The sequence below is a fragment of the Cyrtonyx montezumae genome, unplaced genomic scaffold (assembly GCF_038088225.1).
Source record: "Cyrtonyx montezumae isolate F1298 unplaced genomic scaffold, pur_monq_1.0 scaffold_24, whole genome shotgun sequence".
In the NCBI taxonomy this organism is placed as follows: Eukaryota; Metazoa; Chordata; class Aves; order Galliformes; family Odontophoridae; genus Cyrtonyx; species Cyrtonyx montezumae.
In genome coordinates, this window is record NW_027071981.1 from 5,487,088 (window position 1) to 5,509,847 (window position 22,760).

Genomic DNA, 22,760 nt, shown 5'->3' on the forward strand with positions numbered 1-22,760 from the left:
AATATACTTCAGATTCTTCACAGTTTTTGCATCAGGGGATCACTGAAAAATATGTCCAGTTGGACTAAGTCTTTACGATATTGCTGATGGAAAATAAAGTTAATTTGTTAGCATTTATAATTAAGGGGGAATTGACACTCTTGCAACAGGTGACAGTTGTTTAACCAAAGCCCTGTGATGATGTTTTATAATCCAAGTGAAATAAAGAGCTGTTGTAAATTGGCAGGTCCTATCATCATTGCTTATCTGAAGGTACATGGGAGGCACTGTGCTGGCAGTGGGGTGACTTCCTAACCTCCTACTTTTCATGCCGATAATTTATAGCCCATCTTGCTTATTGAGAAAACAAACATGACCCTACAAAAGAGTGCACAGAAACATGTGAAGAGCAGCAGGCTTGGTGTTAACACTCCACTGTGTTTCATAAGCAGTAGCAGTTCTGGCCCTGGGGAAATAATAGGATCTACCACAGCAGTATTTTTCTGTGCTATTTGGAGCACTTCCATCCACAAAAAAAATCCTATTTCCCTCTACTCATGCCCTACATACATCCTATTTCCCTCATGCCCTCCAAGTACGTTTTAAGCACACATAGCCCCATAGCACAGCATAGTGTGATTTTAAAATAGCCACAGCTGTAATTTCTAACCATTTCTGCAGCAGTTGAAGACAGCTGGAAAGCTTCTCATCTACTTCTTATGACAGTGTGTCTGTAGTGACACATGTCTTATCCCAGGCTTTCTTGAATAAATGCTCACATGTATTTTATTGCAACGCCTCAGCATTAGTGCTTGAGAATCTGCATTTAAAGCAGCGGGTGATCCATAAATCATGAGATTAACTACATGTTTCAGCACTGGCTTTATGAACAATAACTTACTAGTATAATTTTCTGTATCGTTTTCATATATGTTTGGAGAAATGTGAGGATCTGGCCATCGTCCACTGCCATGGTTGTGGCTGGCAGCTCAGAGAGCATAACAGAATTATGTTGTTTTTTTTTCCTGAATCAAAGATTGCTGGAAGCTACGAGAAGCTGATGCAGGAGTGCTGCTTCTCCAGGCATGGTGGCACACAAGCAAGCAGACCCTGCTCCCGTGGAGCTCTGTGGCACTGCAAATGACCAGGATGCAACAGGATCACATGGCAGCATCAAACTCTGTACAGTGCTACAATCCAAAGCAATATATAAGGAGAAAAAAATAAAACAAACCATGCAGAGTCTTTCGAATTGCCCGCAGTCTGCTCAAAAGCTTCCTTGCACTCATAAATGCCTCAGTTATACTGGTGATGGAAAAAAATAACACCTTTAGAGTATTTTAGAAGGGTTTTCCCCTGCTTTATTTTGGTGGAACTTCTTCAATTTTTATTCTGAGTAGATGTGCAGTAAGAGCTTATTTCAAACACAGTGGGTTTGTCTTCAAATACAAAAAGAGCATTCTGCCAAGCTCACCTCTAGCTTAAGACGGTAAGTGAGAGAGATTTGGAGTGGGTTAGAGAACTCAATTTCCAGCTCCTCCTCTGGAAAGACTCCTGCACACCTATTGGTTAACTTCTGTAGAGCCTGTTATTCAACGGTAAAGGCAACACACACCCACAGTAGGCATTTTCTGTAGAAGGCAAAGCTTTTATTAAATGCATCAGATGTCACAAGTTAACATTTGTAGCTGTCTGAGAGATGGGGAATCTTGCGGCAGCTATAGGAGAAGTAGAGAAATATGCACTGGCAAATCTGCCCTGGATACTTTGGAAAGCCAGGCAGTTCTTTAATGATTGATTGTCCTTACTGTTGAAAATGAGTTGCTTAGGATGTGTCCATTACTCCTTGTTCTGGAGCAGTCTCACATTCATTACAACACAGGTGAGCCTGCATCAGACAGAATTGCCATCAAAGTATCAATCTGTTCCATACCAAACAGCAAAATCTCACTACTGTATCATTCGATCAGGAAAAAAAATTACCTCATTTAATAACTATGCCAGACAAGTTGACCGTTTATCACTTAAGAGCCTTTGTCACCCGGTTTCTTCTTGCTTGTCTTCTCTATCATTGTCTCCACAATCATTGCTGTCTCTTCATATGTCTGAATTCTGTCATCAGAAAACTTCTCAATGGACTCCACCACCTCCACCTTCTCATAGCTCACGGAGCCAGGCAAGCCTGCTTCCCGGAACAAGAGGCCCTGTTTATCTTCTCGGTCATACTCTGGCTCTTGAAGGACTCCTGGCTCAGCAGGGCTTATCAGACCTGGGGAAGGAGCTGCCTCAGGCTCGGAGACATCTGGATACTTTGTGACTTGCTCAATTTTCCCCCTTATTTTGCCCCATTCAAACAGGTCTTCTTTCTCCTCCTCTTTCAGTTTATCTTGGGTTTCAAACTCGTCCCTACTTTCACAGATGTCCCTTTTCTCTTTTTCTGATGGTTCAGTAGGTTCGGGCAGCTCCGGTATGGGCTCCACATCACCACCAATCGTTACCTTCCCATTGTTGGTAGAAACTGTGATCCCTCCCCCAGCTGGAATGGATGAGAAGCAAGGTTCTTCACAGCTTCCCTCCCCTGTTACCAGCACGTAACGCCCTTTGGGGTGGGAATCAGCTTTAGCCTCTGATCTCTTGTGAACTCTTATTTTCTCCCTCACAATGTTACACAATTTATCAAAGGCTTTACTTATCTGGGCTCCATCGGGTACATCCTCTGGGACTGCTTCTTTTTCAACAAGTTCTAATTCCTCCTGTCCAGATTCACGTGTGATCGAACCTCCATGGCCAAATTCCAGCTGATCTTGGTCAAAAACTTCCACAGTTCTTTCATATATTTTTTCAGGTGAGAGCCCATCGGTTTTGTCTTTAGACATGATCTCCTTTTTCCTGGAAAGTTTCTTTGTCAGCGCTTTTTGTCTGGGCTTTACACTGGCAATCTCTTGCATAGCCTGGGTGATATCTAGGGAGAACAAAAACAAAGCAAACAGACAGTCCTGAACACAGCTGCTACAAATGCTGAGGCCATCTCTCACCCTCCACGCCTCAGGTAGAGAGCTGAATGCAGCAGCAAACATGAACACACCTCCTACTAGCTCATTAAACAGCCTCTTCTTTTGCAGGGCCTCCTTTGGCCAAGCAGCCATTTTGCATCTGAGATAGCCACTTCCATAACCAGTATGAGGACATGACAACTTTGCATGCAAGAAAGGCACAAAGTGGTACAAAGCATTCACCCATCATCAAGGCCACATTAATGCTCAGCAGGAGCTGTTTGAGCCCACCAAGCTCAGCACCTTCCTCCCAGGCACTGTGGCTGAGTTTTGCTCCAGTAGCAGGACAATAAATCTCTCCTGAGACAGAGATGAAGGTAGGTGTGCAGAGACAGTGAAACCCAGCAGTGGGAGTCAGTAGGAACAGCCTGCCTGGCTTTTTACAGCTCCACAAACAGCTAAGGTTCAGGGGGAGAAGAAAAAACAAATTTGTATCTAAAACTTCCTCAGTGAATATAGGGTCAAGGCCTAATGGGAAAACTGAGTGCCATCATCAGTTCCTCCACGCTTTCTGAGGACAAGCTCTGAGGGTGTCCTCTGCTGGGCCTCTTGCAGCAGGGGGATACCTTTCACTTGGTCCCAGAGGAGACAGGCACCTCCCACCATGGAAATTTGCTGTCAGTAAAACCTCAGTGACCTTAGATTTAACTAGTACCTACAGCACTTTGCTATGAACAAAATTCTATTCATGTAAAAGCGCACCCTCTCTATTCAGTCCTGGATCCTGTCACTAGGTTTACAAGCACCCTAATTCTAGCAGACAGTCCTACAACACTGTAGAAGCACCTCATTCAGAAGTAACCATGTCAAGAACTGTGGAGATGTGGCATTGAGGGATGTGGTTAGGGGGCAAGGAGAGAACAGACTGGGGTCCAACTTGGAGATCTTAGAGGTCTTTTTCAACCTACACGATTCTATGGCACATAAACAGGACCAAAAAGTGTTCTTTGCTGATCTGCAGCACTAGTCACATCCCAGTGTTGTCCGCACATGATGGAAGTGTGGGACAGCAATTTGCAACAAGTCAGTAAAATAAACTCCAGCTCCTTCAGTAGTTGTACGTGTCTTTTGACTTGGTTCTATTGATCAGCCTAAGCAGTAGATTACAAAAATAAGCAAAAGAAATCAGCTGGCTTAGGTTTTTGGCTTTAGATAGTTTGTCTCAAAGCCAGCTGAGGAAAGCGAAAATTGCTGCATTCCCTTAGCAAGCCCTGAGTCAAGCTGTCACAGCTGGTGTTCATATGAAGGACAAATGGAAAAACAGTTTAAATTACAGTGATGTTGCTCATGACAGACACAGGAAGACATGTCACAGGTTTACCTCTTCCCCTCGAAGCTTGAAGCTGGACAGGTCTATAGATCTGCGTGAAGAGTGTGACTGGTGTTCCTGCTATAGCAGAGTTTAACCTGCCAGAGAAGATGCGCAACAGTCAGACCTCTCCCCTTATTTCCACCATGAGCAAGTGAAAACATGCAAAATTAAACATGGAGACTGAAGAAATAATTTCTCTGTGGCAAGGAATTATAAAGAGAGCAGTGGGAGCAACACAGCCACAGTACCTTCACAAGAGATATGGGCTGGCTTCCAGCAGCAGGAGCTTTGGAATATACACTGATAATAAAGAACTGCAGCAACAGGTTGTAGCTTACCACAGCACTTTGAAAGGAAGGGAAGATTCAGATGGCAAACTGTACATCTATGCCTACCCAAACCTGTGCCTCTGCAAGAGCTGCTGTACCTCTGCCTCCAGCTGTGCCTGGGACAATGGGACCTGCCCTAGATGAAGGGGCCATATGATGCAAATGAGAAAGCAGACAGCCACACCTCACCAGGCACAGGTTCATTTCCTTTCATATAATTTAAAGAGGGGCTTCCTCTGTCCTGAAGGAGGAAAACAAGCCTTAGCAAGTCTCTAAGCACTGAAAAATTAGATTTAAGCTATATTAATAGACTCACTCCCACGCTGAGCTCCAATTTGGGAAAGAAATAAGAAGCTATAAGGTCTGTCAGCTCCCATACTTTCTGAGCTTGGGAGAAGTCTTGGACCATCTCAAATCAACTTATTCAACAGCCCCCAGTCCAGTGCTGTGAAGGAAATGCAGAACTGCACGTGTAGCTGTTTCAATCAGTCATCGCAGTGACCCTCTGCAATGAGGTAGGTTTTTTTCTGCAATTACCCTGGAGCTGGCCAAGTTTCTCAGAAAAAAATGCTATCCTTTGCCTTAGCATCTGGTTTCCGAGATACGTTCATATACATTGTTTGATCTCTATAGTATGAGAGTGACTTTGTATCAAAGAAAAAAATGGCTGCAGTGGTATTACCTACATTCTCCTACAGGCAACCCCTCCGAGGTCCCCGTGCAGTGGGGATTTTTTCTCTTTGAGGTAACTAATTGAAATAGATGTGATTTTTTAAAGAATGAAGGACTGACAAATCTTTCCTGAGCACCACAATCTCTCTGACCATGTCAGAGATTGCATTCACCAAATGACATCGTCACTTTGTGAAAGCTGGACAGTAAAATAGGAAATTTGGCGACGTTTAGACATTACCTGCTAACGCCTGGCTTCAGAAGGGCAAGAGGAAAACTGAACAGTTGTTCTTAGAAAATATTTGTGGAGTTGGTAGCATTAAGGGTTAAACACAGAAAATAAATAAATAAATGAGAGGCTGGGTTATATGCAAACCAGTCACCATAGCCGTGGCCTGGTGCTCTGCTAGAATATGAGAGTATTTTTGCCTATTGGGAGGATGTGAAGGTAACTCTGATGGGTATCTCTATGCTACCCTAGGGCTGCAGCTCCTCCCACAGTCGGGAGAAAGGGCCGAGATGGGGCTTTCAGTGCAGAGAATGACCCTACTGGATCCCCCTCATCAGAATGTGCTGTCCAACATGCAAGTTGGCCTCCGGAGAGGCACTAGAGGGCATCAGAGCTCCTCGACAGACCTCAACGCAAGCCAAAGCTTTGCACTGTTCTTGCAGTCTTGTTTCCCCCTTGCCTAATAGTAGCTTTGCTGTGGAGGAGTGATTTGCTTTGCAGGATGCTTGGGGACCCCGTGAGCCTGCCCAGAATGTTCCAGCAAGGTTCACTGTACACAGGCAATGGAGAGGGCATTCAGTTGGCTTCTATATGTTTCTGACCCATAAGGACCGAAAGGAGGAGCACAGAATGGCTCTGACCCTTTCTTTGGCAGAGAAACAAGTATCTATGTACACTGTTACTGTAAAAACTACCACTGAAAGGTGTGAAATGTCCAGAGGTGGATCAAATGGCCTTGAAAAGATTACACTATTTTCAAGCATGGTAAGAGAGACTGCTGGACCCTCTAGCAGAGGGCAGGAACCCAGCCTTACCGGCTGTCCTCATTCTCAATGATGCGCTTGTAGCGCTCCAGCTCATTCTCAAGGGACTGCTGATAGATCACCAGCTGGCGGCAGTCAGTCGTGTACTTCTCCAAGGTCCTCTCTGCTTCTTCTATCCCCTTCCTGAGGTTCTCAATCTGCTCGTTGTAAAGCTGAATTTCGTCATCATAACTCTCCTGGGTGTTTTTTATCGCTTGCTCCAGCATAGTTGTCTGGCAAACAAAGTTGGTGAGTAAGAGAATCAGCTCTGAATTATTGGGTATCCCAATTTGACATGTATTGAGCTGCACTGCTGACACACAGAGGTAAATAAAAGTAACTTCTGTGCACAATGTCCCAAGTGTCAAACACTGGAACATACATGAACCAGGAGGTGGCGATGAGGCCCTTCCAAAGCAAGCAATGGGACTTAACAGGTGGCCTATTCACCAACTCTGTTCTCACTTTAATCTGCTGCTTGGCTATTTATTATAGTTGATCTATCACTTGGGACGTTTTCCCCTTTCAAACATCTTTTATCAAAGAGATGCATTCACAGTGACATAATGGGGAAACAAATGGTTAATGGATCCTTTAATAACCGAATGATTTCCGCATTTTAAAGGAAGGATTTCCAGAAACCCCTTAAGAGACCAAATTTATGATCCAAGTCCACTGGCGCTGATTTGGTCATACTAAGTGTCAGAGGGTGTGCAGATACATGTTCAATGCTGAGAAGATGGAATCAATAAACTCACTGCAACATGGCTATCATGTTCAGAAAATGGAAAGCAAAGGACTTCAGTGACAATTCAGCCAACAGACCCAGCCTTCACTGTCACAAGCGACCATGTCATCAACTTCCACACATAAAAGTTATTTAACTCTTAATCTCAAGGCCTGAGAATGAATCAAGTTTTTTTCTAAATGAAACATGAAGATTTGCTTTTGAAAGCAGCAAGATTAATTCCTCACAGAGCAGTTCTTCAGCTGTCAGGAGAAGGCTGATTTTCTCCTCATCTCTATATTGACTTACAGTCTCACTTGTCATTCTATTGATTCCTGCCCTTCCCAGAGCCCATATATCCTTTCCACCAAAGCATGAGACTTGAGGAAGAGTCTGAGGAAAAGATCTGGGGTAGCATTGTCCCTGAGTAACATGTTGAGAAAAACTACACTCAGCTGTTGCTGTGGCTGTCAAAAGGAGTCCAAAATCTCACCAAAAGGTATTATGTGTCACTACAGACATCCCCTCTCACATCTACAGAGGACTGACATCTTGAGGCTCAAGAAGAAGAAGCGGCATCTGGGGATGAGGTGATTGTTCTCCACTCCTATTTATCTGCTAAGAAAACAATCCACTTCACAGAGGTACATGTGGCATGTGCAATTCTACATGACTTGTTTCTGTTCACTGCAGCCTTCTGCTGCTGCTCCATCTCCTGTTTCCTCTGTCTTCTTCCCTTTCATTTTTCAGGTTTTAACATGTGCCCATAGAAACTATAGAGTCATGGTTGTGTTTATATCTAACAGTGGAAGTACCTCTGTCTGCAGCTTGTATTTTTGAGCCTGTAGCTGGCAGAGGATGCTCTTGTATTCCTCCAGTTGGCTCTGCAGAACAGGGATCCTCCTCTCTGCTACCAGTTTTTCCTGTTTGGAAGAAAACAATATTTATGCAGTGATGTATATTTCACTCTATTAAAAAGAATAGAAGGAAATTTTACTACTGAAAATAAATGCATACAGAAAATGACAACAGACAAATGGAAAACTGGATACATTCAATATCCAAGAAAATCTTTGTGGCATGACAAAAAATAAAAGCTGTGATATGGTAGTGCTGTGAAAATACAACTTATGTTGGAAGTAGACTGTGTCTTCTCCTAATAAATGTCCTTGATGCAGCTACTCAGACTGGTGTGAATCACCAAGTGTTCATCCTGTTTGTAGCTATTTATCTACACTTAATCACATAATGCCCCATCACAGTAAGATTTACTCTCTCTGCATACACACATACATCCTGCCAGCTCCAGCTCACATACAAAGCACAACTACTTCCACCACCTTTGAACTAACCATTTTTGCACTTAACAGCTATGCTGATTTGCATCTGTCTAGTACTTTGTCCCTTCTCTTGCTCACATTAGTTTTCCAAAGCTACAATTAGATTTTTCCTCATATTCAATATTCAGGACTTAATAATTACAGTTGTTGTGGTTTTCATCTAACTAGCTTGGGGATCTGGCATGCTTTATTTTTTCATGTAGTGCAGACCCTGCAGCATGCATTTACCAACACTTACCTCGGATATGCCAGTAGTTATAGGGGACACACGAGGGGTTGTCTGTATGATCTGCTGTAAAATATTGACGTAGGTCTGGATTTCCATGAGGTTCTGTAGTAAAGAAATAAACACTTTTGTTGGAAAATAACATAGCTGCCCATTACATTCTACACTTTTGAGTCTTATTCCTTGATACTTTTAGATGTTGGGTTGTTAGCGAAAGGACAAGGCAAAATGGTTTTAACTAAGACGGGAGATTTACGTTACATGTTAGGAGAAAGTTTTTCACTCAGAAGGTGGTGAGGCACTGGAACAGGTTGCCCAGAGAGGTTGTGGATGCCTGAGCCCTGGAAGCACTCAAGGCCAGGCTGGATGTGGCTCTGGGCAGCCTGCTCTAGTGGCTGGCAACCCTGCCTACAGCAGGGGTGGATTGAAACTAGATGATCTTTGAAATCCTTTTCCACCCAGGCATCATATGACTCTATGATATTTATTTCTTCCAAGACATAGAAATCCAAGTAGCATTAAGACTTGTTTCTGCTGAGTAGTTTTAGGCCCACTTTAAACTGCTCATGTTCTAAGAGTTTCACTGTGCTTCGGTTATGTTACAAGTATGTGGCTCAACAACAATGTACTTCACAGCCCTAATTAAAGGTGATGTGATTTCCAGTTCTACAGTACATTTTCAAAATGAGGACCAAACAATGTATTTGCACGTGATCTCAAAAGATTAGCTGCTGCTTTGAAAAGTGGGAAAGATGGCACTGCTAGAAGGTCCCGCTGCTCTCCCAGGGAAAAGCGGGGTGCACGTAATCGAGTTGGCAGCGATGTAATCATATAGCCACAGGATAATGTCCACTGACTAACCAGAATGCTCTGGCCCACAAAATCAGGACTCTCCCTTTCATGAACACAATACCTTCCCTAGCATGAAATGTAAGGCAGCCTGATCAGCTTGTTGGGTTGAATCATAATAGAATATCCTCAGCTGGAAGGGACCCACATCACGGTAACAGGCCAAATGAATTCAAACAGGTCAAAGAAATTCAAAACATTGCTACTGCTGTAGCCATTGGATTTGGACTAAGTCACTTTGAACATCTGCAGCCATCTAATCATCAAGTTCCATCCCACACTGTCACTGTTATGATCACTGACTATATATAAAACACAAACTTGGATTTCCTTTTACTAGCCACTGGAACAGATTATGGAGAAGGATGCAGCTTCACACATGTCTCTGGAAGAAAGATCTAAAAAAGATGGCAAATCCAGCCAGTTACCTTCTTGTATCTGTCTTTTGTGGCATTAATGTCATCCTGCAGGAATTGGGATTCAATCTGCAGCTCCAGGTTGCACAGCAGTGCTTCATCTGCTTCCTACAACGCAGAGGGAAACACACGGTTAGTACATAGGGCTGGCATGCCACTGAGCCACCATGTGAATCACTTTGCTGGTGTATGGAGAACTAGAGTCTACTGGGAGAAATAATACTTTGAAAGCAATGAACAATAAGCACTTTATACATTGTGTTCTCCCATTGTACACACTGCTTTTCTGCATAAATATGATTTATATTACAATTTAGCATAGACACTGTCAAAATATGCTTACTGTATGCTTTATTAATGCTGGGATCCGAGTAATAGACACAGTGAAATACTGGTTTATGATGCTAAAAGACTACAATGGGGCATGAATCTTAAACAGATGATATCAACAGAGTAAGACATTGATTTCTCCAGTGCTCATGATAGAGCATCTTGAGACATTTTTAATATCCTCTGTGAAAAGTCTCCTCAAAAATAAGCAGACTGGTCCAAACTATTTCCACTTCTCCTTTTGGTGCTTTTTCATATATCACAAGTGTTTGTCATATTTGAAGACGTTTCTGCAACTAATAGTGACAGATGAGCAAGACTCAAAAAGTTGGTCTGCTGCAGAACTTTCTATTATTTATATACCAAAGACTCAAACTCTTCCCTGGTGCTAGAGATACAAACAGATCAACATGAATTTCACCATCAGTGTCACTTGTGGTAGTCCCAAAGTTGATACAACTGTTGTTTCTCAGAAAACTTTGCCAAACTTCATAGAAGCATGACGATGACTGCATAGTTCATCAGACTGAAAACTGGTGGATATAAATCCTGACCGTGGTGCTTTATCGCTGAAAAACCCCCTCCAAGCTCTAAAGCATCATACCAAAACATAAGGGTATGCATTCCTTCCCAGCTTCCAACTTCTTAAAGTTTAAAGAGGGAGAGAGCTGAGCCAGTGCCACCCCTCATGTTGCTTTTTAAGAGCAAGAGATTTTTGACTCTTGTTACCAAAATAATAAGAAGATTGAAAGGTACCCCTATAAAATGACGTACATACCATTACTGTGTAATTCTGTCTCAGTGAGCAGATCACAGGTTGAAGATAAAATCCTAAAGTCTATGGGCACAGCATGTGACTGGTAGAAGGGGATTGTTCTTTTTTAATGTGCACAGCACGAGCTATTAAAAAAAATGTGCGGGTACTGCTGTTTCATTATGCTGCCAAGCCTCCCAGCCAGGACTGCTGACGCACTGGGAGGCTGCCCATGGACCCACTCTGCTCCAGAGCCATCTCTCTGCTTTGTGAGGCAACAGCTCACCCAGACCAGCACGTTTGCAGCCAGTCATGACTGCACACTGCTTTTCTGCATCCGCTGCCGTACCACTGAGTAGAAGATCAGTACAACAATGGTGACGTTAGGAGGCTTGTGGGCAGCCAAAAAAAAATCCTGGTCCTTAGGTAAGCAAATATTTCTGTATGTAGTAAGCAAAAGCTCTGTTCAGCTTTCCAAACGTTCCTTCAAAGGGGAGAAATACTTTTGCTTTCTTTCCTTCTTTCTAAGAGACTTGAAACAATACAGTGTGCCTACACATCTTCTGAACTTTGCAGTATTTGCTTTTCACTCTACTTCCAAACAAAACCCATTCTGCCTAAGGTGCTTATTCCAGAAAGTTGATCTACGTAATAAAGAAGCATCACCAGAACAACTGTTTGCTATTTCCAAATTCATTCTCCTTACACTTGAAAAGGAATCAACAACTTTCTCTTCAACTGTTTGGTGCCCTAAAGCAAGGAGCTGCCTAGCTGCAGTCCAGGTTAAAAACACTTCCTGCAGCTCAAAATCGTGTTGGCTGTACCTGGAGTGGTCCATCAATCCTCTTTTCTTCAGCCACAAGTTGGCTAAGAGGAGCAATGAAGATAGACCCAGCGGCTCCAGCTATGCCTTACAAAATATTGACCTCCACCAATGTTTTTAAGAGTTCACTGGGTTGTGCAAGTGCTCTGCTAGCACTCTGGAAAATAGCATTGATGCAGGAGGGCTACAGTTCATTGGAGTCAGAAAGGCTAAAAAACATTTTTTTTAATATATATAAAGAACATGTCATTGTGGCTGTGCTCACACAAAACATCCCCTCCCATTTGTCCTGAAGAAAAAATCTACCAGCAGTTGTTTCTCATTACAGAAGACAAAGGATAAGCTGTGAGAAACAGAAATGGGGAAAGATATACTACAACTTCCTTCACTCAGGTGAAAGCTATCAGCAAAGGAGAATTAATTGGGCTGTCCCTCAGATCTCGTCTAGAAACTTCCTGAATACATTAGTAAACTTTCAACTTTTCTGTGACCATTATTAATATTTCTTTGAGATAAGTTCAGGAAACAGCAACTCTGTGTAACCATCCCTCATGTTGCACTAAGAAAGGAATAAATCATGATCTTTTTTGCCTTCTTTTTGTTTAGAAACCCAAATGTATTTAGCAACAAACACGTTTTCTCCAGTCTTAATGTAGACTCTTAGATATGAGCTGCATGATATTCACTCTCCATAAGACTAATAAATGGGCTCTTCCTACTGCTGTGTGTAGACTCAAATTCAGAAAGGAGTTGTCTTCTGAGCAGAAAGAATAAGAGTTATTAAATGCACCTAAATATGAATTCACAAAATCAAAATGAATGTAAAGTCAACACATATTTCAACTCTTGGTCCCAGAAGGAAAGCAGGAGCCATCTGATTATGCTCTAGAGGTGTGCTAGACAGTAGATCCTTCAAGTCCCCGGTCTTAATGAAAAGTTCATGAAGTCCTGAGGACAGCTGAGGCTGTTGGCTGTGGACACCATGTGCTGCATAACTAGAATCTGGCTTTCCTTGCCATCTGGATAGACTACCTATGTAAGCATTTGCCTGAGGTACTCCCCTAAGACATCCTTCCCTGGAATGAAACAAAAAGATGTTGAATTACAAGTTCCAGAACATTTCCAGAACATCATTCCCAATCTGAAATCTTTCATCGTGCAAAACAGAGCACCTATTTTGAATTACATACATAGGCACTAAGTGAGCTCTTGGATGATTCTTAAACACCAGTGATCCCTGGCCTGAATAAACTCAAAGTGAGACAACAGCATCATTGAAAACACATATTTAGTCCTATAATAAGATAATTGTCTACAAGCAGCAGGAAAGAACATAAAATCAAGAGCCAGATAAGTGTTAGCAAGGAACTTTTCTTATCAAGAAGGCAACTGAGGTTGGCTGTCTCTGACAGTTTAACAGCCAGCACACAGAAAACATATATGCATATATGAGATCTCTTGGGTAGAAGATACGCCAAAACTAGAAATGGAAGAAAAAACAGCTCCCCTTGTTTTGCTGGGTCTTTACCCATACCTTTCTTCTGATTATGCTCATGTGGAACTTTCCATTCTGCTGACGCTGACACTTTAAATGAATTCAGATAAAAAGCAGATAGGCACCAGTAAGAATTCTCAGTGGTATCTAAATAGTCAAAAACTCAAAGAAAAAAAACTGATAGAGACCTTTGCTCTTTTGATAAAGACCATTTTCCCAGGTCTACCTTATTCAGGCGTTCAAGGGTTTCCTTCAGCTTCTGCTGATATTCACGTTCATTTCGGTACCTGTAAACAGAAAAAGGAAATGAGTTCAGCAGCCCATCCTTCTACAAACTGCATTTTTAACTGCACTATCGTGCACAATATATGCTTCACACTACAACAAAATATGAACCTTGAAAGGTCCCAAAAGATTTATATATTAGTATTACTTCCCTTTTCATCTCAGCTGCTGAGAACAATTCCAGAACTGACTAACGCCTTGTACCTGGCTTATATAGCAACAGGCAACGGAAAGCTATCATGTTGTCACAGAAAGCCCAAGAATTAGATTGCTTACAATAAGAGTATGGTGTTGGGCTACAGCAACCACTGCTCATCAGTGACTACAACATGGGTATTTGCTACACTGTCACATTAGCATTTCATAGAATCATAAGCATTTAATTACACTGTACTTGCTTTTCTGTTCCAACTGTTCAATAACCACTGAAATCACAAAAATACAATTCAAGTTGCATTTTTGTACATCGATTGTGTAAGAATAACGCTGTATTAGGATGCTTTGATGGATTAAGTCTTGTGTCCTCTTCAGTATCAATTCATACATCAATTCAGTCGAAATCACGTCAGTCTTAGCATGGAGAGCATTTAGCCAACAACTCTTATGCATTTATAAAAATTCAATGAGAGCATAACATGCACATTTCTATGCAGAGTGAACAATGGAAGTATATCGTGCTTATCTTTGATGGGTGGAAACATAACACATGCTCTTCAAGAATTAGGGCTCTGAATTTCTATGCTAGATGGAATTACCTTCTCAGAAAACCTCTTAGCTGCAGAGTGAGAAACTTCCTAACTAACACACGAGATATTTGTTCATTCCTTTCCCTAAATTAACTATTTAATAATACACTTACTAGGAGAAATAGCTTAGTAAGATCAGATTAAAAACAAACTAAAGAACCCCAGCAGCTAGAAGCATTTTATAATGCCAAGCAATGATGCTTTAATATCAGTGCTTAACAAGTGGCTCATGAGATCCAGTTTTCACTACTAGCAATGTATATAGTCTATTCCTGTTTACCCTTTGCTTTCCCTAAAATAACAGCTACAAAGATGCAAAAAGCCAATGTTTTCCCGCTTCCTACTAGAAATCCTCATGGCTGGTGATAAGTCAGCTCTGCTGGTGCATGTTCTTCACTCATAATATGATCAATGAGCATGAATCAAAGCATGAGTGTGGCTGAAATTCAGAACTGAACATAATCCCTTGTCTGTATTCAAAAATCATTAATTCAATCAGGATACACTGGTGGTGACTAAGGGACATGCTCAGTCAACAGGGAATTTGTCAGCTGCTGGAGTGAACAGATTCAGGGTTGGTAGGGCCATGAGCATTTGATGGAGCTGTAGATGTCCCTGTTCACTGCCAGGGGTTAGACTAGATGGCACTTCAGGATACCTTCCAATTCAAACAACTCTATGGTACTATGAAATTGCTGGGCCTCATCTACTGAATTGCTATTTTCTAACAAAGCTGAAACAATGCCTTTTTGCCAAATTGCAGTAACACAAGTTTCACTTCCAAGGGTACAACCAAGAATATTCAGCTTCGAAAGCATGACTGCATTTCTTTCTGCTATTTAATAATTCACCTCCAATAGATCTTCTGTCTTATAAATATTCTGTGGACACTTCACATTTTCTGGCAACTGGGCAAGAATAAAGCAGACTGTGCTAGCTTGGGAAAACCAAATGTGTGGCTACAATATAAAGATGGATTCGCACGCCTAATAATATGCAAAATCCCAGCAGTGTCAGGGTCAAAATCTCAGCCCCAGTGCCATTCAGGCCTTTTCAAATCTGGTTAGCTGCCAGGTTCTTACTCAAAAATTATTTCAATGACTAAAATGGTCAGCTACATTTTCCCTGCTTCTCGAATAACCCAAATATCTGCTCTGTCACACACACAGAAATCCACCTGGCAGCCATGAACTGTGGATAACTGTTAGTATCGTGTTATTATTCTCTGAATGTGGACTGCTTTTAAGGCATTTTCAACATACTCTGAAAGCTCAGTGCAAAAGGGTAAAGGACCTCTTAGAAACTCTTCAGAGATCTCACGATACAACGTGCACACCTCTGTGCTGCTAATATGTGTAAGTGTAGTGGCTAACAAGCTGCATGCTCTTACACTTCCAACCTGATGCTCAAGATCAAGTAATTAGTGGGAGATGTTTAAAGGAGGTCTGCACTTCTCAGATACTGCTAGCTGGCCTTTCCTTGACCTTGAGAGCCATAAGGCTCATCTGCTTCTTTAAACAAGTGAAAAAATCCTCCTCATCTAGACAAACAGCTTTAGGGATATAACAAATCATTTGGAACTCTGTTTAGAAAAAGCATTATTCATTGTTTTTTGCACAGTAGAAAATAAATGGAGTGGAGGTGGCTGCCAGGTTCAAACACATCAGAACAGGGCTGTAAAGGATTCCATTAGCTCACCTTTCTGAGGTTAGTAGCTCTCTGTAGGGATACTTACAGATATTTGTGGAGCACCTTGAGCCCTTGCATAGCTACAGACATGAGCCCTCTGTGACCAAAGGGTATGCAAGAGGGTGACCTGACTCTGGGCTTGGTTCTATGTTGGAAAGAGCAGCTCTTGCAAACAACCACCCTCTGCTGCCAGGCTTAGACTGTTCTTGAAAGATGGGGCAAGGAAGGTTCCTCTCCTTCAGACCTTGTCTCTGATGCAATGCAAGGACGGCCTTCTCTCCACAGAGAAAACATCTGCAATACATCTTAGTGAGGTTCAATGGCCAGACACTTAATTTGATGTCAAGCCTGTGCCTTTAATATAGAGTTACAGGAATAATGCCTCTCTGTTGAGGCCTACTGAGGTCCTTCAGCAATACAGGAAGCTTCTTGGCTTGCCACAAGACAAGACAAAACTTTTCTAGTAGGTATAAGTTTCCCCGAGGCGTTTCACCAGCCTTTTTTCAACAGAAACAGCAGTAATTTGAGCACCAAAGAGAGCACAAACTGCAAAATGCCAGTCCTACAAGGATGACAGACAGGCTAATAAGGATTGTATTTCATGCCCTGAAGGCTGGGATGAGCCCTGTGTGGGCTCTGCTCCACTGATTTGTGAGCAGACTGCTACCTGTGTTATTACGAAGGTCCTACAGAGTGGCTCACAAAGTCTAAGATTTTGGCACTGTGTGGATGCAGGCAGGACCTCCTCACCTGCAGCTGCTGCAGGATAAAAGTCTATGGCCAGAATAGTGGCAGCATTGCAGAGACAGCCCTAGGTGACAAAGCTTGAAGACAGCTTTGCCAGTGCTCATCAGCTCTGCTGCTGCGTTACTTGCTTTTGTTTCCCCTCATCGGTGTAGTGTCTCTGCTGCAGCCCCAATGGGTGTCAGCATGTCTGAACATCACTGTGCAGATGGGAGAACCAAGTGCCTATTTATGTGCCTGGTGACTTCCAGGGAATCATGCGGCGTGCAAAACCCGCAATATTAGCACTGAATGAATTTTAAATGGAATGATCTGTTAGCAAGACATTTAATTCCTCAAATTAATTAATTCTACTCTGTCAAGGGTGCTAAAATCTGGGTTTCGGCATCTTTCCAGATATCACAGAGGGAGAAATACAGTCCTTTCCCACAAACAGATGTAACGCTGCTGTAATGACAATGCTCTATAAAAATTAGCATAATTAGCCCTTTTATGAGTTGCATCCAAACAATTCCTCACTGTGCCTTTTTCCAACTTCAAGGGAACAAATTCTTCACCAGCACAGCCTTAATTATTCACACTAATGTGAAAAGCCATGGACATGCCTACAGAGGGTTTAAAAATAAATCTAAACCTAAGATATACCTTCCAGTGGCTCAAGAATCTTTAATTTTACAGACACAATGGTACCAGAGTGTACTGTGTTTAATAGAAATCTAGTTCCTTAATTGTGAATGTGAGCAAAAGAATGGGTTGTGAGAGCTCATTGCCTAAGTGGAAAGCACAGGCACCTGTCAATTACTCAAGACAGAACGCTAAGAGAGGTTATCAATCCTAGCACACCAAAAGTCAGTGCTTTATGTTCCAAAATGAATCAAGAAATCCCTACACTGTGCTGTTGACTGAAGGCACAGGCAGGCACGAGAGCAGCTCTGCAGTGCCAGAGCACTTCTGGCTGCAGGAGCATGGCACAGCCCCAGCACAGCACAGATGGTTATCACTCCACATTTGAGGAGCAGAAAGCACAGGAGTCAGGATAGCCGTGAGCTAGAAATAGGGTGAGCACACACAGGGCGCACAGTGCTGGGGTGCTGGCCTTATTTTAAACCCAACTAACCTTATTTTTCAGTCTTTGAAGAGCTTTCACATCTGTTCTGCAGGTCATATTCAGCAGCTTCCAAATAAGGGAAACAAGAAAGCCCAAATTCACCTTGGCTACATCCAAGCCAACAAAAGCTCTAAGCTCAAAGTTGAAGATATAGAAAGGCATTGCAATGGAAGGGCAGTGGCTGCATTTTGACCAAACAGCCTTTGATTATCCCACAGTTTCCTTTTCACTTTAGCTGAATGAACATCCCAGGGTTGTGTGACAAGACACCATCTAATTCTTTTTCTGAGATACCACTAGCAGGTCCTAAATCTCACTTTCTAAAAGCACAGTGCCTCCTATGAGCATTTCTGACCTCCAGACCTTCTGTGTCCTGCATTCTTCCCACCCATTCACAGCCTATGCAAAACACTGCTAACAAAAAGCAAGTGATGCTGTGTCAGACACTGCAAAATGGGAAGCTGTACAGGAATCCATCAAAAGGCATTTCCATCCATTTTGCACGTATTTTTAACTAATACGCAGCTAGCACTGAGTTCAGTCAAACTCACACAGACACTGCTTAATTAAAACATACAAAAAAGTAACAAAGTTGACTGTGAAATTACACCATTGGCTCACAGCTGAATTTCCTGCTTACAGCTATTTTAATACAAAACTGCCTAATCTGGCGCTCCTTATTCATTGACTCACAGCCAGGGAGTCATGAACTTCTGACCACTTCCAGTGTTAAGCCTCAGTGCACATGCATTTTGTTCTTCGTTGTTGAGGGGTAAATAACTCCCAAGAATAGCACTTCACAACAAAATAGTATAGATGATGTAGATTTTAAGTAGTCCTACATAAATAGGATACAAATAATACAAAAGAGAAGATAGCTCACCTTCAGGATAGCAAGGCTCGCAGGGGACTCCACGTGGAAGGGATCTCCGAGAAGAGAACCTTCCCTGGTGGTGGTCAGCCCTTAAATGAGGTTTGGGAGAGGTGGAGCCAGGCTCCACCCCTTCCAATCACACAGGTATATCACCTTCACCTGTGGCCCCATGGCTGACTTGGTGCTCACCTCAGGTGATCAATCAGTGGTTCAGGTCATGATTCAGCAGTTCCCATACAGTTGTCAGACAAGAAACAGAGATAAGGGTTTGGAATTTCTCTGTATCACAGCTCGCAAGAGCTCTTTGTGTGGCAGATCACCAGACTGGGTTGGAGTTATTAATTTTTATTTATTTATCTTGGCTGCCCCATGAATAGCTGTGACAGCACTGCAGAGCAGCACACAGGGCTCAGCAGGGCAGGATGAGCACGTGTTAGGATGGTGGGAGCAATGAAACATTAAACTATGGCCTCAAGACACAGATGGTCATGTTGTCAATTGCCCCACACCTGCCTTCTGGCTCTTCCCAGTTGTGCAAAAAGAAAAAACCCCAAACAACTGCAGAAACCAAAGGGACATGCAATCAGTCTTTATACTTCCTAGTCCAGAGGAGGGGGAAATCCACAGAGCAACAGACTGAAAAATTATGTGATTTGATTAAGATCAGACCAAAATCTGTGGTGGTGACAAGGGATGAAATCTCAAGTGACTCATATAATTCTGCAGCAGACAGTGCTGCTCCAGCTGATTCACCTCCTCCTTTCTTAAAAATGTTTTTGGTGAGCACTGCCTGGGAGCAGCTGTGTTTCTATCAAGTTTGTTTCTTGAACATTTTTCATTTGTCTCCTTCCTACCCTTGTCAGTGTAAAGTGTTTCTAACCCAAAGTATCTTACATGGTGTTCCTCTCTCCACCTTTGGTGGGGAACGTGAAAAGTTTCACTTCAGTCTGTACACTGCTGCCAAATTTTCCCTTCTCTCCTGTCATCAGTCCTGTTATCAGCAACATTCACCATGTCTTGTTGTAGAAGTAATTAGGCAACACATGGCCAAAACTGGCTGCTGAAGAGAAGTGACTATGTGTGTCTATAGCCATTTGCAAGCATTAGCTTCTAATCCTTCTGCTCTTATTTACAGTGCCAATTAAGTTAAAGAGAAATGAAATTTGAGGAAAATTTTCTTACAGGTATTGCTTGAGTAGCAAGTGCCAGAAATATTGGGATGCAAGGATAAAAAGGTAAATAGGCAAATCCCTTTCACATACAAAGAGAAATAATTATTTTCTCTCTTTTAATCCTGCATCCATAGAGGCTGGCCTAGGTGATTTTCAACATCTGTAAACAATGATTTCTTGGAGATGTCCTAAATGTCTCAGGAAATATCTGAAGTCTTGTACCTCTGTGCTGTTCAGACAAAAGGCTCATTTTGGGCCAGGATGGTTTTCTAATTGGTCTATTCCCTCTTTGCAGCGCAAAGCACAGAGCTGGTAAAGCTAAGAAACAACAGTGTGTACCATGACAAGACCTGCTGCCACAGACAGGCAAGGAACTGCCCCTCTAGTAGCAAGGACACCACGAAAAACAGAGCTGGAGCTCCCTACATGCTACCCTGGGCTACAAGTCTAAAACACAAGGAGAGACATCACCCACGCAAGAGAAGCAGCTAGAGACCAAACCTATCCTGGGATATAACTACAGAAGCAATACTACCTACATTCCCTCCCTTCTCCAGCCTTACTTGTTGCGGTACTCATCAAGCATGCGCTGGGCGTCCTTCTCCTCCCGCTCCAGCTTGGCCCGGTCAGACGCCAGCTCCCTCATTCGTTGGTGGTTGAACTCGATCTGCCCCGCGAAGGCTTCATCCAAGCCCACCAGCTCATCCATGCGCTGGAAGGTCTCCAGCTGCTTGCGCAGGATGGTGTTGCGCTGCTCCAGCACGCGTGCCCGGTTGATGTAGCTGGCGAAGCGCTCGTTGAGTTCCTGCAGGTTCTCCAGGCCTTGGGCTTGGGCCAAGCTGTCGAATTCGGGGGAGCGCCGTAGCTCATCATAGGCATCCGAGCGCTCGTACTTCTCCTTGCGAACCTCGCGGAGGAAGCTGCTCCTGTACATGGCTTCAGGGGGGCTGTGCGGTGCCGGTGTCCCCTCTTCCGTGCCTGCCTGTCTCTCCAGTTTGGATCTGATTTGTGTCTGGGGGGTTTGGGGAGGAAGAACTGACCATAATCACCCCCCAGACGATTAGGACTTTTCTCCAGGGCAGTTTGTGGCACTAAAGGCATCATCTGCAGCACTGAACTAAATAAATGCCAATGGCCCCGCCTTGGGGTTGCCTATACAGGCGTCAGCAGTTCAGAGGAGCTTTCTTTTTGAGCGATGCCATTGCAGAGCCAGAATAAAAGAGAGCAAGTCCAGCTTTTGCCTGGTGGATTATCTATGGACAATAAAATGAGCACTCTGCAGTTTCAGAGGCTGAGTTCAAAGCCTGTCCTGTCTGCGTTGCAGGGGAGAGCTTTGTCCCTTGTTGTTGTCTCCAGGCGCTGTGTAGAGGCCTCCTGCTGAGCCAGGATTTTGGTGGGAATGTATGGAACAGCTTTATTTTTGTTATCTGTCAGTTTTGCAGTTGTTTGCGATTACATTATGGTGTATAAAAGTCAGCACGGCTCCCGCTCCATCTACAAAATCTGTCCATTTGGTTCTCACCTCATACTTCATCACAGCGTCCTTTCCTGTATGTTACATCTACCAAACATGAGGCATCAAAGCAGGAGGATCACAGACATCCTGAGAGCCCCACACCATAAAGAGTACTGCTGGGATTCCAGTGTCTTCAGGAACAGCTAAGTGCTATGTTCTTTCACAGCATGGTGGACCTCAAGTTACCCCATGGGGAATCAACATCCTCTATTCCTTCACTCCCCGCATAATTGAGTCTCATGTGTCACCAATCCCAGAGAGACTTTAGTTTCTCTAATAGTAATGGATGTATTTCCTTTAACTTTTTTTTTTGTAAAAAAAAATGTAAAGTTTTTACCCATTCAAAACACAGCCAAAAAGCCCAACACCAAGACAGTCCAATGCTGAGATCTCTGTTAATAATCCATTTATATTTAAGTCACTTTTTCATTTTTTTTAATGCATACATCTAGTATGGGTATTTAAATCATATGTCTTGAAACCTTGGTAGAGAATGGCCTCACTAACAGCAAGTGAAGAGGAGGAAGAAGATGCTGGGTGCTCAGGTGATTTTGAAATTCAGCTGCTGTGCAATCAAATCTGTATCTAGAGAAATAAAAAGCCCAGTGGAGGTTTTCTGCATCTTCCCTATTCTACTTCACATTCTTTTGAGTCACAAAAGGGAAACATCAGGCGATCTTTCAAAAAATCAATGGCATAGTGCACACGTTGCTCAGCTCCATACACAGCCTCTGAAAAGGTTAAACAACAAAACAGATAGTTGTTTTTGTTGGTTTTCTTTTTTAAATATTTGGAATCTTCATGTAGCACAGAAAGCAAAGTCTTCCACACAGCACCAACATGCAAATATTTGCAGCTCTGTGGAGGGACAAGCCTGCCTGCCCAGCCAAACAATGCAGTAGCTGCTGATGCTTTCACAGAGGCAGTCTTCCAGAAGAGATCAGAAAGCAGATCCTGCTGGACTGTGGGCACTGTATTTTCATGGCAAGAGATTTTTAGGCTTTAGAACCATAGAATAATCATCCAGACCAACCACTGTCCACCTACCACCACCATTTTCCCACTAAACTTTGTCCCTTAGACATCCTATCAGAACAGAAATAACCTTTAAGAGAACTCTCCCACTCCTCCTGAGCACTGACTCCACTCTAGGTATGAAACTTGACTCTCCAGGCAATAAACATGAAAATGTCATGTTCTGTTATAGGCTATATTTCTCCAAGGGGGATTCCTGACTCAGTAAAGTCTCACCTTGGGTTGCTTCTCTTCTGTCTTGCTGCAGACACTAC

At 42.9% G+C, this 22,760-nt stretch overlaps 1 protein-coding gene across 1 annotated transcript; it reads right to left on the minus strand.

Annotated features, from left to right (window-relative positions):
- Nucleotides 1-1,525: 1,525 nt before the first annotated feature.
- Nucleotides 1,526-20,889, minus strand: BFSP1 (beaded filament structural protein 1). Its single transcript, XM_065739385.1, has 8 exons — nt 20,519-20,889; nt 13,564-13,624; nt 9,948-10,043; nt 8,683-8,775; nt 7,920-8,027; nt 6,390-6,610; nt 4,354-4,439; nt 1,526-2,941 (listed from the first exon to the last, which is right to left on the minus strand). Exons 1-8 carry the CDS (start codon nt 20,887-20,889, stop codon nt 2,004-2,006), a joined length of 1,974 nt encoding a protein of 657 aa, XP_065595457.1. The 3' UTR covers nt 1,526-2,003.
- Between the last annotated feature and the right edge of the window lie 1,871 nt (nt 20,890-22,760).

What these genes read in the sequence shown, in the direction of transcription:
- BFSP1 (XM_065739385.1), bottom strand. Translation starts at nt 20,889, where the DNA reads ATGTACAGGAGCAGCTTCCTCCGCGAGGTTCGCAAGGAGAAGTACGAG. An exon ending in AATACAAGCTGCAGACAGAG is followed by an intron (nt 6,611 to 7,919) that starts GTACTTCCACTG and finishes TTTGTTTGCCAG; the next exon opens with ACAACTATGCTGGAGCAAGC. An exon ending in TCAAGCTTCGAGGGGAAGAG is followed by an intron (nt 2,942 to 4,353) that starts GTAAACCTGTGA and finishes TGTTCTCCCTAG; the next exon opens with ATATCACCCAGGCTATGCAA.